Source organism: Gymnodraco acuticeps, unplaced genomic scaffold (genome assembly GCF_902827175.1).
Source record: "Gymnodraco acuticeps unplaced genomic scaffold, fGymAcu1.1, whole genome shotgun sequence".
Lineage (NCBI taxonomy): Eukaryota > Metazoa > Chordata > Actinopteri > Perciformes > Bathydraconidae > Gymnodraco > Gymnodraco acuticeps.
The window spans coordinates 659,007-679,366 of record NW_022992232.1 but is presented as its reverse complement, the minus strand read 5'-3'; the positions used below and the strand labels follow the sequence as shown (position 1 = coordinate 679,366).

General features: G+C 39.9%; 1 protein-coding gene across 1 annotated transcript in view; it reads left to right on the top strand.

Annotated features, from left to right (window-relative positions):
* The window catches only part of grin2ca (glutamate receptor, ionotropic, N-methyl D-aspartate 2Ca), a 96,724-nt gene that overhangs the window by 29,656 nt on the left and 46,708 nt on the right, over positions 1–20,360 (top strand). The window contains exons 3-4 of the mRNA XM_034206171.1: positions 8,959–9,560; positions 13,067–13,181. Coding sequence (XP_034062062.1) covers positions 8,959–9,560; positions 13,067–13,181 — 717 coding nt within the window. The remainder of the gene's footprint in view (positions 1–8,958; positions 9,561–13,066; positions 13,182–20,360) is intronic.

Here is a 20,360-nt window from a genome sequence, read left to right as displayed (position 1 = left end):
GAAGTAGAAAGAGGGGGTCTGTCAGCATTTGCTTACCATCCAAGGGACCAACTATGGATTGTGCCAAGAGAGCTGGTTTAGTAGGATTTTACCTCTGGGCATAGTCTTTCAAAAGTTATTATAGTGCAGCATATCACACATTCCATTTTGCAAAGGGCCGGGATTTTATAAGTCGAAAAAAATGGACCACTAAGTACTAACGCAAATAATTAATACATGCATATTTCTTCTTTCTTTAATGTATAATGTGACTCAAGTACTGTATTTATTAGTTACAACCTATTCTGGCAGTAATGCTTTAAAGTGGCCCTATTATGCTTTTTGATGATTTCTCTTTCCTTTAGTGTGTTATATAGGTGTTTGTAAATGGTCTGCAAAGGCTAAAATCTCAAAGCTCCCTCCAGAGGGAGTTTCTCTCCCAAAGAAAAAATGTATCTTTGAACATTTAAGCATGAAAACATGTCACAGTAGAGGCACAAAATACAAAGATATAACTGAAAATTTGAAAAATATGTCCTCTTTAATTCATGTATTAGTTTAATAGTTTCTGACGCCGCCCCGTCGATTGATTTATTGGTCTCTGTCAAAGGTAGCTAACACAATGGCGCTCATTCACTTTTCATACATATCGCTTAGAGCCCAGGGTTTGATCTTTCTGGAAGTGATAGCATCAAATTATAAACTGATTTCGACACTGTAAAATGTTTGACTGTAAAATTACAGTAAATTACTGGCTACTAGTTGCATGGATTTCACGGTAATTGACTGTGAATATTTCACAGTCAATTACTGTAGATATTTTACAGTAAATTAGAATAAAACTAAAACTAAATACTGTGACTTTACAGTTGCCATGCCCATGGAATTACTGTGATATAGCAGTACAGAGCTGTGATATTATGGTACCTTGCTGTACATAAATTACAGTAATTACCTCTATTTTCACACTATTACTGTAGAAGTAATGCAACACAGTAGCCAGTAATTTACTGTAAATATAAAAATGTAAATAATACGATAATATATTGTAAATCTGACTAGTTCACTGGGATTTTACCATAACTACACAATTCAATCAGCTCAATCAACAAAGAAAAACAAAGAAAATGCCCATTTTAACTTTGTATTACTCCATTGAAGTGCAAAGTACATTTCACAGTGTCTTGGACATGTTGTTACGGCCCCAACCTCTACTCCGCGTAGTGGCTGGTGCTGAGACCCGCAACATGAAAGAATACACGCAATAACCGGTACTTGGTAACGAGCATTTATTGATAATCAGCCGTTTGCTCACACAAGCGAAATGGGAAACAAAAAGAGGTCTGAAGGATATGGCCTACAGCTCAAACTGGCAAAGAGGTATTCTAAGGAGAGTGTCTCCCGGCGTTAGGCGAGACATCCTTCTCCTCCAGCTTCTCTTTATATATACACGGCTGAGTGGAATTTGGAACACCTGGGCAGAGGCGGAGCCAGGGACAGACCAGGTGCACCTGGGCAGAGGCGGAGCCAGGGGCAGACAGGTGCACCTGGGCAGAGGCGGAGCCAGGGACAGACCAGGTGCACCTGGGCAGAGGCGGAGCCAGGGGCAGACCAGGTGCACCTGCAGCAGGGAGACAGAAAGAAAACAAGGCGGGGAGCACGTAACACATGTCTACAGACATCCACTCGAAGTCAACAATTTTTCTGAAGAATGTGCTGACATGGGGGTTTAAATTGCCATGCCTCTTTTTGGCTTTCTAGCCCGTCTCAGGATTAATGCCCAGGAAGCACCTGAAAACAATAAGCCAAGACAACCATTTAAATGTTACATAGATTTATATGTTGCATCGTTTATTTTAATGCACATGCAGCGGTGCCCCTTTCAATTTAAGTAAAACCTGCACCAAAGAAAGAAATTAGTATTTAAAGCCAAGCAAGAGCGATGAAAGTAAGAAAATCACTTAATTTGTTGTGTTATCACAGAGGATGGTCTGAATACAGTATTTTACTGTGAAATAATACAGTAACATGTTGTGAAATCCTGGTAATCATTGATCCTGTACATTCACAGTAATTAACTGTGCCTGTATTGATTTCACTGTGAAATTCAAAATTACAGTATTATATTGTGAACATTACAGGTAAAGACTGTAAAGTGGTAAAACAGTAATTTATTGTAAAATATTACATCTAAATATTGTAAAATCATGGTAATATTTTACAGTGTATCCTCAGGACACTTTGTTTGACCGATTTGTTGATCGGCAACGTCAGGGCGCACTAAGCATCAACCCCTTTTCATTTTCTATCCCAATGAGGAAATGTAAGGAAATTATAAAAAGCAAAAGATCAGAAGAAACTAATGTTAAGATTAAGACAGTAAGTATTACATTTCTCTCCACTAAGGATAATGCTTATTGTTTATGCATCTCTTCTAGTTAGGATTCTAGCAGGCATTTGTCAATTTCACATTGACAGAAAATCCAAGATAGGTACTTTACTATTGCCAGCAGATCAATCGGTTCCCAAAAGTCTGCTCTATTTGCAAACAGTGGATATACCAATATCATTAATAATGGCTGTTTCTTTGGCAGAACAAAACAGCCCAGAGCTTGAAAAGTCCTCCAAAAACGATGAAATAAGCAATTTTTCATCAGTCTAAAAAAAAACATGATATTAACAACATAGACTCTAATCTGCTACCTGTATGGTTAACATTTGGCTAGATTACTGTGTCTAAAACTATTTGGGTTACATTAGATTGATTGAGTTCATATTACAAAAGCTGAATGGTGCTGGACTTTAGTCTATGTTTTGATTAATCAATTCCTGGAGCATGAAATCGGGACAGTGAAAAAACTATTAGGGCAGTCAGTTAGACAGTTAGTTTTAAAGGAAAATCCTTCCAAACATGTCGAATAAACTTGTTTTGTTGTATTATGCAGGAAATGTTGTCACAAATCTCTGATCATATAAATATATGCAGTGATTTCCTTCAGTTACACACAAAATGCAGTTGCACAAAATCCACTTGTTCTGTCATTATGCATTTAGTTCAATATACTGACCTAAAATACAAGCATTCTTTGAACCATTCATCTTGTGGTCTGACAGATCACATCCTCCGAGGCACAGCATTGTAAAGTGGACCAAATGTAAGTCAGACAAGAGCAAAACTCTGATTGTCTTCGCAGGAACATTTGCCAGAGGCTTTCTAAAAAACTAGAGCAGTTATTTTTGTATCTGTCTGTCTTGGCTCAGACCTAAACTTGCTTTTCTCTTCCTCTGCCATCCGCTGCATTTAAAAACCACTGACACAGTTGCAGTTTCACCTGTCTAAAGTGAGGCAAAGCAAGTAGAGAAGAGTAATATAAAGCAGCCAGGGGGGCAGTGATCCAGTATACATGTACAGTTTGTGAAGAGTAACTTAAACTATATACTGTTCAGATCAGGATCATCAGGGTAATGTTGAAGAGAGATATATAGTGACAAAATAAATTATATATCAGCAAGTACAGTGTTAACGGGGCAACCAACACTCTTTGATGTTTCGAGTTAGAAATTGGAGGAAGTCCTTACCGTAACAATCGGTTGTTGTTTTTTATGGTTTTCTGAATGATTTTAGAAAGTCTGAACACCGAACAAATACAAATGTTGATCCAAACCGTGGTTTGAAATACATATAAATACTTTATATAGATGATCTCAATGCAGATAGATAGTGGACGAACAAATCCAATTTGACCACTTGCAAATAACAGTGTAAAAGGTATGATACGTCAGGAAAAATTAAAATCATATAAAGCCTGTCTAGAGAAAGAAGGTCCTTTAAAACTTTTTATGATAATTGTCTGGGAGATGAGTATTAGTGAAAAATAAGGAAAGTACTTGCAAAGCCCTTTTTAAACCGTCCATATGTCTGTTTGTTGGTATTACAGTACGATAAGCCAGATTTTAATGTAATGCTTTCTTGTAAAACCTGTTTGGGTAATTTATATTGCCAATCAACCGTGCCAGGTGCTTTATTCTTGTCATTACTGTATTTTTCACGCTAAAAGTGAACATGGTGTTGCGAGATTATTCAAAAAATATGTAATCTAAGACGTTTTAAATTGAAAAAATACCTATTACTCTACTTCTCTTCCTTTTATCCTAGCAAATACAGAGAGAAAATTAATGCTCCATTGAGTATTACTCTATGCCATGTATACAGTGTCATGGTTTTTTTTAAAGTGGCAAATGGCCACGGAGTTGTAGGACTGTTCCTGGTTGCCGCGCAGGATCTACGTGACGTCAACAGTATAGGAAAGCGACTCCAGGGCATTTCCTGCTGCGCCGCGGAGGCTGACATATGTCGCAGCAAAGAGCCGTTGCCAGAAGGAACAGTGATATGGCTGCAGTTTAGTCATGTGACCAAGGGAACCATACACCACTTCCATCTCTTCCGCTATAATGCCATTCACTGCAACAACAAATAAAGCACAATGCATAATGTCAATTTGGCTTCAGCCTCTTTTGAGCTAAGTGAGTGCAATCTCTTGTTTCTTTTAGATTTTTGGATGCAGTCCAAGTCTATCAATACGCACTCCTCACCTGAGTCATTTAAATAACCTTCAGCTACCCATTAGGAATTTTAGTGCAGGTAAACACAGCAGTTTGTGTAGTGGTCCAGTAAAATCTGAGAAGAAGTATTGGTTACGCTGACACAGAAACAGCTGTGGTTTAGAGATAATCACTGCTTTACACTCATCTATCTCCAACTCAGACCAGTTTTAAAGCATCTAAACACTAATCTTCGAGCTGCAAAGCATTCATTTAACTGGACATCGCGAGATTTCAGCGCAACAAATTTGATAAAATTTGAGATGGTCAAAAGAGTTGACTGAACTGTAGTGCAGAATGTCTGGATGTGTGTTGGTACAGTGATATGAGTTATTCTGTATGTTTTACCCTTGTGAATGTGATCTCAGCCTTGAGAAGCTAAGCTTCCACTCAATGGTCGTAATCTTCTTTGGGACTGTAGACTATTACTGTGAGCTTCTGTGGACAACACTGCAATAGAGCTTACTGACTGAATGGTTGATATCCATTTACATTTACCCAGGTCATAATCTAACACACATTATCCATAGTATTGTGCACTATGATATTATTCTGTATGTCGTGAGACGATAGAGATTCATCAACCAGGGGAGATTTCAGTATTTCTACAATCACTCTAATCGTCTCTATTCTAGATTTTAGATATCTGTATCAACCTGGTAAAGTACTTTGGTTCTTCGCGATCTGTTATAATATGAAAATACATTACATACAGTAATAGAAAATGTAATAGTTTTCGCCCTATGCATCACAGTTTATATTAGCCAACTGTGATGAGCCTGCTGGCAACATTATTTCCAAACAACAATGGTGTGAACCAATGGATGTATAAAAAGAACTGGTACAGCTTCAGAGGCAGGGCCACGTTCATTCCTATCAAGTTGCTCAGCCACTTCAGAATTTGTTTCAACAGCTGGCGCACTTCCCAGTGGCTTGGTGTGAATACACATTTAGTGTGAACCAAAACAGAAAAACATGTTTACATATAGTCGATAAATGTGGACGTAGATAGTGAGTCTTTAAAAAAAAATCCCTATGTCATTAAATACCATCTCTGGTAGAAAATACCCTGCTGTAATAACAGATAAGAGAGGTGGGATGAAACCAAGAAGAAGCTACTTCCAAGTGTGGCCATGTGGAAAGTGTATTCATATATTAGCCTTTAGATGTATTCAGATACAAAACTATAAGACTTGTTAACTCCAAGCCTACAGGGGTCTGCATTTTGCTCCTGAAAATCTACTGGTGAGGAATTCATATTACATTTTGTGTAACCGACTGTGACTGTTTCATCTCTTTCCCTATAACCATATGCCTTGCACAGTACCGTACATGCTCTGCACATCGACAGGGCGGTCGTGACTTCAGGCTTTGAGCTGCAGCTGAGCCTTTGGTAATGCCCCAGGCTCATTTGGACTGCGCTATCAGTCTGCTCTCTGCTAATTGAGCTGTTGAGATCGTAGTTTGCAAGGGGCTTTATTCTGACAGACCCTTGGGCTAGTGAGTATGCACAAAGCATACACAAGCACATGCATAAACACAAACACTTGCACGCTCTGACACCTTAGCACCTGTCGCGAGGCAAACTGATTGAAAGGCGTTGCAGAAGCAGGACGAAGAATCAGCACGTATAGGAATAACGCAATAACACTAACAGATTTGCTGTGGGATGGCGAACAGAAAGGGAGAAAAGGAGTAGATTTATACGATCTTCTCAAGCTCCTCCGTGACTAACCTGCATAAGAACCTTGCTCCCAGTGAGCCTGCCTCCACTGCAGACTAATCCATCTTAGTCTGCAGCATGTCCCTTACACTGAGCTGAAACCAATTCCTTGTGAATACGCTGATAACCGCATTTCATTTTTGTGAATATTACAGTAATCAGTCATTTGGGGGCAAGCGTTTAAACATAAAAGAAAGCTAAAAATAGTTGCCACATTATAGCATTGTAAAACCGCTGGCACAGTTACAATGTAATTATATATTATTTCTGTGGGTTTTGGTGTAATTTGCATTATTTCCGTAAAAATACAATGCTTGAAAAACCTCCTCTCTGATTGGTGGGTGTAAAAAGAGAGGTGTGAGAAAAAACAGCAGTGATTTCTGCACATATTTCCAGGGGTGTGAGCACAGTACAGTCAGAGGCACAAAGTCAAGGGATTTAGCTGTGACGTCTGAAATCATAAGATGCTCATACATCACAAGACCACTGAACTTCTTTCAAGGACAACAAGGAGACAGGCGCAATCAGATCACAAGCCTGTTTGCAGTCTCCGGATACCTGACCCCTTCAATTCTCAGCTATGAAGACCCGGCACTCAAGGTGGAGTGGTTTTTCCCAAGGGAGGGACAGGGTCAGGAGGGGACCTACCTATCAGCCCAAGGGAGGATGAGTCAAAACATATATTTCTACTTTAGATTAAAAGCAAGGGTTATTTTGCATTTTATACATCTAATAACTCTATACCCTCACACCAAAGTCACGTTCTGCAAATGACTCACCATTTAATTACAGTGTTTGTTTTGCAGAGCAATGCAGCACAAGATGAGGCACAGTAATAGGAATCTGCTAGAGAATCAATAATCTCTGCTGAAATGAATGGTTGTACATGCACAGTCGCATCAATCCATCATCACTGTCACATTAATCGTGATACCTCTGTGTAATTACTTTAAAGAGATGAGGCCATGGTTAAGACGACTGCAAGCATGGTATATTTTATATTTAATTCTGCTTTTTATAAATCTACCTTTGCTTATGCGTGACTCATTGCTTATTGGATGTAGTCATTAATTATGGTTTCATTTCCATATTAAGTGTGCAGTTGATGAAGAGTCTGTTAATACATTGTTGATAAAAATGTTTTTGGTCAAGATGTTTGGTGATCGGGATCCCGACACGAAGCACGACTACGTATTAAATAAACGACTTGGCTCACATGCTGGTGTTGCTTCCGCTAAGATTAAATAGTCCACTCCACTGTGTACCAACGGCTGGAAATGCGGCACCAGCAACTCAACTTAAAATGACTACGTTTTATGTAACTGTCCAAGTTTCTTCACATTTATTTTCCATTAACCAGTCTTTAAATACTGAAGTGCCCATACCATGTTCCCGTTAGCGTTTACTCCGTTTGTCTTCTTCTGATGATTTCTCTGATGTACAGAGATCTTTCCTTTTCTTTTGGCTCGTGAATTTAGAAGCATTGCATTTAATACTTTTTTTATTTAATAAATACTATCCATTGGTTAATATTTAAGAAACATTTACTTATCCTAAAGTTTAGAGATTGGGATATACAACATTTGGGTTGCCAGATTAGGAGAAATTCCTTCAATGTGCTCATCTTTATGCTTTGATTAAAGCTACAGTAATAGTTGCAGATGCACTGTAAACCTGTTGATGCCTTTTTAAAAAGTAAGAAAACACATCACACAAAACTGTTTAGCTTGTATCTAGCATTTCCAATTAAAGAAAGCCCCTTTGAATAAGCCAACCTTACTACATAATACTAACTACCTGCTACTAACTACCTTGTGGATGAAAGCAAAACTTAGACTCTAGACATTTCACCAAATACAAATGGTTCAGTAAAGTGCACTGGCCAGGTTTTCTTGCCTTTACGTTCAAAATGATGAAAATGAGAAAACACTTTTAAAGGGTAAATCGGTACTAAATCACAGCCAAGAAACAGTGTCTGGTTTTTTTCTTTCAGGCATTTTACCAGGAACATTTGGCCACACCCCAATCCATGATGTCATTGCGTTTTTTACTTTGACAACTGATTGTAAAAACTCTTTAATTGAGTCCTACATTGACGAAAAAACGTATTTAAAGGTAAAAGTATCACACACCACAAGACAGTGAAAAGCATGTTTCCCACCACTTTTGGAAGATAAAACGCCCTCATCCCCCTCTCAAAGTCATTGCATTTCCAGAAGAAAAAAAGGAAATGTAGGGTAGGGCCAGAGCTGGCTAGTGATAGTACCATCCCTCTGAATTTGCAAGTCTTGATGACGGCCAGTGTTTGCGCAAAAGTAAGACGTGTGAGTTTAAGTGATGAATGGGGTCTACAGCGCCTGCAAGAGCAAAATAAAGCAGAATCACTTAACTCCTGTCAAAGCTGCACTAAAGACCCTACTGGTTGGGGAACACACTTCTCTATATGCGATTTGTCTGAGCACAAATTCTGCGTGTGTTCCCTAGTGTGTATAAAGAGGGTCCTCTAGAGATCCCATTGCATATTATACAAATTCAATTAGGATGTGGTAATTCTGCTTGTTAGTCAGGAGAAAATTGCATGCAGTTAACTAACCATTAAGGTCTTTATATGGTTTCCATCACCCATCGATATGATGTTTTCCCTCTTCCTACAGGGCGAGGGCTCCAACTTCCTGCAGCTGGGATCCTCCATCGAGCAGCAGATCAACGGCATGTTCAAGGTGATGGAGGAGTACAACTGGGACAGCTTCGTAGTCATCACCAGCCTCTACCCAGGCTACGAAACCTACGTGGATTATGTTAAATCTTTCACCGACACCAGCTACTTCATATGGGACCTGCAGGACGTGCTTACCTTCGACATGTCTGCTGATGGCATGAACGACCTACGTGCAGGAAGGCTACTGCAACAGATCGACGCCCAGGTGCTGTTGGTGTACTGCTCCCATGAAGAGGCTCAGTACCTGTTCAGCATGGCGGCAGAGGCCGGACTGGTTGGGCCGGGTTATATCTGGATTATCCCCAGCCTGGCAATGGGGAACCCAGACATGCCCCCGCCTGAAAGCTTCCCTGTGGGGCTCATCAGCATCATCACAGACCGGTGGAGGATGAGCCTGAGGAAGAGGGTGCGGGACGGGGTGGCTATTGTGGTGAAGGGCGTGCAGAGCTTTCAGACACAGAGGGGCTTCGTTCCCGAGGGCCAAAGTGACTGTCACAACCCGGTCAAGCCATCTGCTAGTAATGACACTCTGTTCAGGTATTTCTAATATTCACTATATATGTTATGATATTTTAGTGGGGAGCTTGTTTTTTTATCTGCTCCTGTTGCTGTTGATTCTTGTCCATGTTTACATGTTGTCTTGATAAATTCACGACTATGTTCTTTTCCACAAAACCAGTCCACTTTTAGTTGCTTTCAGGAACTGAAAATTCAACTCAACACTTCCTGAACGCATGTTTCACATTAAAGCTTTTAGGCAGCTGAGAAGACAACATTAGTCTCTTTCTTAGTAAGTCTTTAATCATATAAAAGAGCAGAAAATGTAAAGTTGTACTGACAGTCACTTTGCAGCGACCTACGAAACAGCCAAGTAGAAGAAATTGGAAATATATTTAATCCAATAGTTCAGTATAAATATAACTAAAATTACAAACACTTTTTTTAATAAAAACACACACAATGGAAATGTACACTTTCAATTCCTTTCCCCTCTATGTGTTTCATCATTCTTTTAGAAACTGCACGTTTTCTGTATTGTTAGTCAACTGCTGACATTTAATTCATGGCCATTATTTGAATACCACTGTTATTTGGAAAACTCATGCTTCATAGTTTCTGTGGAATAGATCAAAGTATTTTACATTTTGTAAATGTTTAAAAGGATATTTGACAGCGGGGTTGGACATAAATTCTTTGTACAGCTCTTCTACATCAAAAAGGCACTAACACAATTGTGATGCTTGTTAAAAAAGGAGTTGGTGGCCTGTGGTGGTTCTCTTGGCAAACTACACTCACATTGAACAAAAATAGCCACTTGGGCCACTTGAAGTCAGTGGTCATAAATGACAACAGTGAGTTACTGAGTGGAGGATCGTCCCACAGAAACAACTTTGTAGTGGATGGCTGTTAATGGTGCTAATGGTGATATACAGTATGAACCCATGTAGCTCTAGACTATCTCAAGTGTGTTGATTTGATGCGTTTAAACATGAACTAGACTCTATGGATACTTTCATTTTTCAAATTGAACTCCTGACTACAATGAATATTAAAGTTACTGTAACTAGGCAAGAGTCAAATCCAATACAAATATAATCTTCAGGACTAAAGCTTGTTTAATGACATTATTTAGTCCTTATACCTAGAAAGTAGAATAGGTCTTAGGTCACTGCTCTCCTTAATAATGACTCTTATGAATGGATAGGCTTGGATCATAAAAAACGTTGTTGCTTGAGATTAAGACTTTTGTCAAGAATTTAAAAAAGCAATGCAGACAATTAGTAGGCAATCTGCAGTCTTTTGGTGACATAGCACTACTTCTGCCTTTGTTTCTCACAGAGGACAGTCATTACTTGTCATGCCCCTTGGAGGTCATATGCTCTTCCATTGCCTCGATTTACATGCGTAGATTATTATCTGCATAACCTTGTTGGGATACAACAGAAGAATGTTGGCTGATGTTTACATTGGGAAAATGATTCTCTTTAAATCCTGATAAATCATGAGGTTACAACAGTAATGTCTTTGACTTACATCTGTTGGACCTGGTGAGAAAAAGAGTTCAGATGTTGTTTATTTATTCATGACTTCCCATCTGTTTGGTGCTGTGAAGCACATTTTATGGCGACTGTCACATTCCCAAACTGTGTCCTCAGCCTCACTGCTATCTATCAGCTCTTGTCCTCAGCACTTAGCGCTCCCCTATATCCCTTGAAAGCTGGGTGGGTTGGTGTTGATGACGATAAAGGGTGGGGTTTCTCCTTATTTAAATCATGTCCAAAAGAGCCATCTGACGCCATCTGTGCTACGCAATGTAGAGCACTTTTTTTTTTAGGGAAAATGTTTCAATCAGCAGAGGGAAGAGCCAGAAAATAAATCAGCTTTTAGCTCATATAAACCAAGGTCATACAGGCCAATGTGTGTTCAAAGCATGTTGTTGTATGGTCACCAAGAGGATGCTAACATCGTCAGACAGTACTCTTGCATTATGAAACATCACTTTCTCTCTCTGATGTCAGAAGCTTTTTTACTTTTGGAGTCTTCAAAGCCGTAGGGTAGACAACGTTTTCTTTTGTAAACCCAAAACGTCCAGAATGTAGTGCAGTGAACCTTATCTCAGCTTTGATACTGTAAAACTCCCCTTCTGTTAGACTTCCTAAACCCAGCAGGCTTGATTTGCGTAGCAGCAGCTCTCGTCTGTAACATGAAGGTCGGGAAGATAGAACAAAGCGCTTTCCATTAACTTTATAGTTCATCATTTATTCTCTTTCCAGCCAGATCAAACATTACCATCCCCTGCGGTTCTCAGATTTGTCCTCACTTGATTGGAGATTTTTTTTCACACAAGCTTTTGATAATGAGTCAGCTCACCTGTTAATGGGATTATTGCAGATTACAAGATTAAATAGGCTTTTCACACAGACAAGAGCTGAAGGCTATTCTCCTCCCAGCAGGCTTTCATCACCTCTGCTGGAGTGTCGGCTGAGGTGAGAGAGCCGCGTCGCAGGTCTAATATAACAGGAAGTGAGTGAGGACACAATGGAATCAAAGGAGATCACAGTTTTTGTATCACGGTGCAGAAGCTGTCAGGAAACCTTGTGTCTCTGTTATGACAACGACACAGCTTTCTGTGCGATGAAAAGGCATTTGTGAACTTATCCAATCAGCCTAAAATGGCTAAGACACAAGAGTAACATGCTATTCCCACAATTTGGGAAACATTTCAAACAGTATAAATGCAATATGTATGAAATTTAAATAGAACAAAAACGTTTTTTTAAAATGGTTTTAAATACAAATGAGACTACGCTGTGCCTATGTGAGGCCGCACATGAGCTAAATGCCCACTGTATTGTGATGTTTGCATGAGCTACAAAAACTAAAATCATGGCATCATTATATTATGGTAAAACTATTATAGTCACATTGGCCTTGACTATAATCAGTTCATCATTGGATGTTTGTGCCTAATTTGGAAAAATTCCCTAAAATCCTTCCTTATATCTCTTTCACCAGATTTTGACGGACTATGAACGACTCTGAACCAAAGTATTAAGTCAATTAAAATGTTGATCATGTCTCTTGATGAAAACTGAGGGCATGAAAAGAGGATTTAAGTTCCTGAGGCGAAAGTCTATATCTTTACCAAAATAAAAAGCAAACCAGAATAGTTGTCTAGATATTTCAAAAAGGAACTAAAAAGTCAACCCTATGGTGGTGCCGGAAGAAACTTCAGGTTGATCAAAGTAAAGGGGTTCGTCCTCTGCTGACCATAAAGTTCTGTACAGAATGTTATAGAAATCAATGTTATAGTTCGTACTTCAGTCATACTATAGAGCCAAGACACTTTTTCTGTTATATGATGGTGAGATGAGCATCTTCTGGGTTTTGGTGTTTAAACGTTCAGATTCAGGACAGTACTGAAATATACAGTATAGTCCATCAAGAAGAAAGTATAGATGGTGTTTTGATTACAGGAAATTGCATACTGTGTTTTTTTTTAAATGTCAATTATGATCATCTTTCTCTTTGTTTCTCTGTAGGCACATGTTGAATGTAACCTGGGAACACAATGACTTCTCCTTCAACAATAACGGTTACCTGGTGAATCCAGCCATGACAATAATCACTTTGGACAGAGAGAGACAGTGGGACAAGGTGAGCCTTTGATAAAACATTATGGTTTCTTTCCTTCAAAGGATCATTTTTTGTGTGCACAAAAAATGTATTTTCTATTTGACTGTTGCTAAACGACAAATTGTACCTGCAGTTTTATTCGGCAGGTACATTGTTGGTTTCATTGATCTTGCTAAAGGCAGTCATTTCATACATCACTGGTCTGTTTGCAAAGAATATTGAGAAGAGTCAGAGCACCATTTTAATAAAAGGATAGTTTCCCCACACAAAGTACAACATCACACACACCTCCTACCCTCCATCTCGTTAAAAATATATTACAAGAAAACCCATGCACACACGTTTATATGTTGCTTCATTGACTTGTCTGGAGAATGATTAATTTAACCACAGGAGGGTGGATGTGTTGTGGACGTCCTGACTGGAGCGAGTTCACTTCCTCCACTGGTTGTATGGGTGTTCAGTTAAACATCCAAAAATAGTAAACAGCCCCAGGTGCTTCAAAAGCTAATTATGTAATATTTAAAAATAAATCTTCCCGGGGGAGCATGATCCCGGACCCCCCTAGAGTATGTGAGATCCACTCACAAATAAAGCAGGTTCACATGGACAGGATACTAAGTTTGCCAGGCATTATACACTACACATTTTCTTGGATTGCACCATAGTCCTAACAAATATTTTGTTAGCAAGGCAGGAACTCGAGAACTATTTCCATTGCGGAGGGCCCACAGACCCCCTGTTTGTATCCCCCTCACTTCTCGAACCAAAGTAACTCCCCCCCCCCTGCAGGGATCGCCCTCATCGGACTGCCCTCATCTCGCCCTGGCAGCACCCCCCCAAAGCAGTAAACCTAGGGATAACATTATTAATGTTATGCTGAATTATCAGAAAGACTGTGATGAGATTGACTTTAAAGATGCACTATGCTTTTTGGTGTTTTCCTTTTCCTATAGTATGCTATAAAGGTTTTTGTGGATGTAAATTGTCTGCAAAGGCTAAAATCCCAAAGTTCCCTTCAGAGGGAGTTTCTCTCCCACAAATAAAGCACTTTTTGAACATTAAAGCATGTAAGCATGTGACAGTACAAAATCAACTATGAACCTGACAATGAGCATAATATTTAATATCTTTAATATTTTCTTTGGAAAAAACAAAAAAAGGACTAGGTATTTTGAATAATCAAAGTGGTTAAACATGTTACTAAAATAGTATTGTATGATGGTCCATATCGGGCACAACTCAGTACAATGCTTAAACTGTTAGCAATGTAAATCAATGCCTCATGTTAGAGTCGGCTTGGCATAGATGCCAATAGAAAAGCCCTACTGTATAATACTGTTACGAACTTGGATACACAGGGAAAAGGACTCAAATGCACGACCCGGGAGACAGAGGTAAAGTATAAGTAATATACATTAATTTCCAAAATGTGTACACAAAAAATGATCGACACTCTTAACGAGGTGACAAAAAGGCTAAAAAAAGGCACAAAGAAAATCGCTCACTAAGCGAGGAACAAAACTTACAAAATAACTTGAGAGCATAAATCAGGCTTGAGGCAAGATGAGTAATCGCAGGCACGCTGACTACTTGCATAGGGACAGGACAAGACAAACTGACACAAAACAAGGGGAGACTGGGTGTTTCTCAATCTTGAGTATGCTTGCTTGGTAGCACATGTCTTCCGAGCGTCTTGCTTCAGAAGCGAGGCAAGAATACTTCCTGGCATTCGGAAAACAAAGACTGGAACAGGCTAGCAAGTGCGCAGGTGTGCGTCATATGAGAGGCCCCGCCTTACATTTTCCGCCAGATTTGGGGAAATTGGTCCGTGCGCAAAGCATTGTGGGGATTTTAAGACCGTGGAGTCTACACATGTGCAGCCTCGAAATGTCTCCAAACGAAGTACGCCGGGCTCAGTAGAATTCCAAGTATGCTGGACATTGGAACAGTATTTCGGCGGCACTCGATGACGTAGTATGCTTGAAATAGTGGCTCTGGAGCAGCTTTACTCGACATTGAGAAACACCCTGGAGAATTTAAACAAGAGGTAACTGGGCACAGGTGGAAACAATCAGGGGCGGGGCTGGCGCTCATGAGAGCGGGAGACACACACAAGGGTAGGGAGTCAAGGAACCTGGAATGAAATGTAACAGGTGAGTGTCAAAACAAAATAGGAAGTGGGAGACAATACAAAAATTGACTAAACAAAAACATGAAACATGACTCGACTCAACACTTTTGACGGGACACAACACATACAGATGCTGCATACCAGTCTTCATCATATCAATCAGGAAAATATATGAAATATTTTTTCTTTTCTTTTTCTGCCTACCTGCACTTCTGCAAGATGCAGTGCACAAAACAGCAGCAACTGTGTGGCGTCAAGAATGGAGACAATATTAAATCAATCAATCAAAGAATGAAAGGCAGGAACAGGTTACAGAAGGAAGGTAATAAAGACTGATCACCTTCAAACTAAAGCCTTTGTTCTTCCTTCCTTTTGTATTCCTGTTGAGCTGTTTCTAATAACAACTTTCACTTTTATCTGGGCCTCCTGTCCTGTTGATAGACGTACATGTTGAAGGGCATTGCTCTCCCCTGCGAGCCAGTAGATTAGGGATTTATTTAGCCGTCTTAATATCCTCGTCCTCTGTGCTGTGCTATCAAAGACAAACAGAAGAGTTGGCTCTGGTGGTAAAAGCGTCTCCTCCAATTGTAAGACTTTGAAATGTAAATTGAATCCAGTGACAGTAACATGGATTGGATTGGTCATTTTGCTATGAAGAGATTTACTTAGATAGCCAGGTTTGGCTAGTATAAGGCATAAGGGTTTGGTCAAACAGAAACACTTTCCATTACTGACAGAGGAGTTCTTGAGCAGCAACTTGAACCCAAATGTGTCCCCTCATTCAACCCGATTTTAGCACTCATCTCCATCACGCTGACCTTTACATAAACCTTTAGTGGTAGAATAAAGTATTTTTCTCACCCCTTCAGAGCCTTACATTGTGCTAATTTCAGAAGAGTTGTGTGTGAAGCGACACCTTTGCAGTGCTTAACTTTCTGTTGCCTGAGGCCTCTTTTCTCTGAGAGCTGAATATCAATTCCATCTTTTGATTGCCTCTTTGCCAGCCTTCTTATTGTATATGTTTACAGGGCAGCTTCTCTTTTACGTTCATGCACCACCAATGTGTAACCGGCCTCAGCCTGACACTTTACAGGCCGATAACTCGCATCACACTCAACTTTTGTATTTATTAAACCTAAATCACCTCAATGGTCTTACCTAATGCAGTTGTTTTGCTATTTCCCAAGAGTCGTTGTTCAGCTGGTGTCAAAACTTCCTCCCGGATTTAAAAGTCAAGGTAACTTGGGAAGATGGAGGAAAAACATGACAGAAAGAGAGTAATGATGGAGTAAAGAAGCCTGGTAGGAAAACAAGGAGTGTTTCTGTCACTGATGTTATTAGGCAGGGTGATATATAGGGGACTGAAAAGCTAAAATGTTCAGGCTGCCACACACACAAACACTTAAATTACAGTCCAACTAGCCGGTTATAAACCAAAAATATGAAGTATTTTCCCAATGGATTTCCTGTAATATTACTATGCTACGGAGCCCCTAAAGGTTCATGGAGGGGAAAAAAAGTATCTTGTGCGCACGATATACTTTCTCGTTCACACAAAATATTATTTTGTGCGGACGAGAAAGTATTTTGTTAGTTTCTCGTTCGCACGAGAAAGTTACCGGTGCGCCAAGTAGGAAGTGGAGCACAGAGGAGACAACCGTTTCATTGCAGACTGTTATGTTTATGTGGAGAAATGGCAGTGCATACATTATTTGAGATATATTTCAAACTCGGACTTCATTTAGGGACATTTTGGCCAGGGGTTTAGAGCTATTTGTTTAAGCACCGGATTCGCAAAACAGGAGAGTCTGTAAACCAGTCTGCTTTGATCTATTAATTCATGTCCGTGACTCTCACAGTATCTGCTGCCCACAGCTGTTTTATAGAAGGAAAACGTCCTTCAATTTATGAAATCTCTGCGGCACCAGTGGCCTGTACTACGAAGCAGGATTTGCTATTCATTCATGAAGCATGACGCTGCGCTGTCAGCACGCTTCTCCATGTTTGTGATTGGTCAAATGTCGCTAACCCCGTCCCTTTCACATGAATGCGCTCTCAGCCGGACAGAGACACCCTGGTTGATTTACTGAGTTGATAACCAGCTTCTTAGGACCGCTTAGCAAGATCGCGTTTGTTAGGGTTAGTTAAGCCGGGTAACTCAAACATATCCAGGGTCTGTTGAACTGGCTTCGTCGTACAGGGCAGTAACGTGTAACTCAGCAGAATCTGAGAAGAGCAGCACCAGCTGCAAAGAGCTGTGCCTTTTACGGTTTATTTCACTGTGTTTCCCTTCATTAGAACAGCTGAATAGAGATCGAGGCTGCTACGTTTAACCACACACACATCTACACACATATAACTACCTGAGTATTCCACCTATTACTCGTTTTATGAAGGAGATGCGCATGATGTGTGTATGTGTTTGTGCTCAGCTCCGCTCTGTGTGTGCGTGTTCGGTGTGCTTGTGTGTGTCCGACACCGGCATTTGTTTTCAAATGACCATGAACAGTAATTTACACACATCTGGTTCTCCATAGTTATATGTGTATTCCCAAGTGAAAGAAATGTGTTTAATCTCAATCTCGATGTAGTGCTATAGTCCTGCCGGAGTGCACCGGAACGAACGACACTCATAAACATAAACAAATGCCCACACACACACACGCCCTGGCGACCGGACATATTCTTCATAAAACTAATAATATGGCGTAATAATCGGGCAGTTCGATGTGTTTTACCATAAAAAGTATCTTGTGCGAACGAGAAAGTATATCATGTGCACGAATTAATAAAGCGTGGCCTCGTTTTATTTCAATTGAGGCCACAAATTACATCTCGTGCGCACAAATTAATAAAACGTGGCCTCGTTTTATTTATTGTTCTCTCTATGAACCCTCCAGGGCTCCGTACTATGCAACTGGAGTGGCAGTGTTTTTTCTCTGAGTTAACTTTTCAATATGAAGTGTAAAATGTGTTTATTTGGTGAGATCATTACAGTCTGAACAGGGTCGTGATGTTATTCATCTCGGTATATTTTCCTAGAATTATAAATTCTGATTGACTGGACTAAAAGCCCATGAGTGGAGCGCTCGACAAACAGCCAGACTGATCAATATGACTGGCAAGAGAGAGGAATAACTGAAAAGTCCACAGAGAGTTGGGATTGCACTCCCCCTCCCTTTCATTTGTATGATTCCGTCATTACAAGCTTTACTGACTGGTGTGATCAGAAAGGATTGTCCCCCGTCCTGCATAAACAGCAGAGATTATGTGGGAGGAAAAACATTTTGTCCAGAATTAGTTTTTGTTGAGCCCTCCAGGAATATCATGACCTTTACAGAAGCACAGCTGAATGTGTGTGAAATAAACAGACTAATGTTTGGCTTTGAGTTAGCTCCCGTTTACACCAACTTACTCACTATCAGAAGTATAGTCCATGTTGTTGGAGCAATGAGGACGGTGGTCTGAAGCCCACCTCGGCTCCGCGCGTCCCTTGATGAGCTGGTCAAATTATAAAAGAAGGAATTTGAAACACCAGGATAAAGGATAAACAATAATCTGTTTTAATGGTAAAAGAACAACAATACAAAATAAGGAGTACTCCTGGTCTGTTCCTAGTGCTGGGAGATCTTACTATCTTGGCAGCAGGAGAAAAAAGAGACCGGACCAAGAACACAACAGGCCTACATGTAGTTATCTCCCAATAGATGTCTGGGAGGAGCCACCAACACAACTCCTCCCAGACATCTATTGGGAGATACAAAAACGATGGGCTGTCGTAGCGAATCAGCGCGAGCCACCCGAGTTGACCCGCAAACAAGAGTCTCTTAAGTTTGAGGCAAAACATACACATCTGGTGTTCGTTGTCTCGTATTCTTGCAGCCTGCACACACACACACACACATTTTCTGCATAGACTTCCCTCTCAACGGCCCCCTCCCCCATCAGTTCAATACACACAGCTCCACACACCCTTGGGTTTTTTAAGATATGTCTAAGATATAGTTGTTTATAGTTGGCTAATACATGTAAGTTACTTTAATATCAATAATAACGAAGAAAACATTACCTCTGCTCTTAAGCATTCCCACAGCAATGCTTTTGAAATAGTAGAACTTTACACAAACAATAGGACTCTTTGACAGAACGCACACTCATTTCCCTAAGCATGTTTAACGCACACTCATTTTACTCTGCTGCCTTCCAGATGTTTGCCACGCGGTGTCCAAATAAGGATATCTCATCTCTCACATCTCCACTACTCTTAATACAAATGTTTCACTTCTCATATTTCCAGCTTCTTGTTATACAGACTGCTACTATTTAATACAAAGTAATTAAGTACACACATATATTTAAGCAAACTCACGTCTGGACACTAGGAACACAGGTTACTTCCATAATGTACAGAAAATGAAACAAAAAGGGGGAAACTGCTCTTCTCAGCTCTTATTTCTCCTAACTGTGACACATCTGTTCCCACATGGTAAACTGTGCAGATTAAGTCTCTTGTCAAGACTATATAGATTACTCTATGGAAGTGACTGATAAAGGGGTTATTGACTTGTGAAAAATAAAAACATATTTATATTCTACAGATGATACAAATGAATAGACTTTGTATCCCCAGTAGTAGGAAATAATTAATAAGGCATTTCATATTGGTTACTACTTGGGTTTAGATTTTGCCTACATCTTAAATGGATAAACAAATGAGAAGTGTATGTACAGTATGGGGGACACCTGTGTCAACCATTGTATGTAACTTTGGAGCTCTTTTAGTTGTTTTGTCCTGCCGTCTTGGTTCAAATTAAGAGATATCTTATTTTTTTTTAAACTTTGGGTCAACATTTTTGAAGATGACAAATAGGCAAATACACAAATAGGCTTTTCATTGCGGTTATTCATATAGACCAGGGGTCGGCAACCTGGGGCTCTCAAGCCACATGCAGCTCTTTAAGCCCTCTGCTCTGGCTCCCTTGAGCTTAGACAAAAAAGGAAATAAAAGAAAAGAAAAACAAGTATTTGTAGGACTATTTACATTTTGTTTCATGGTTGAAAATGTT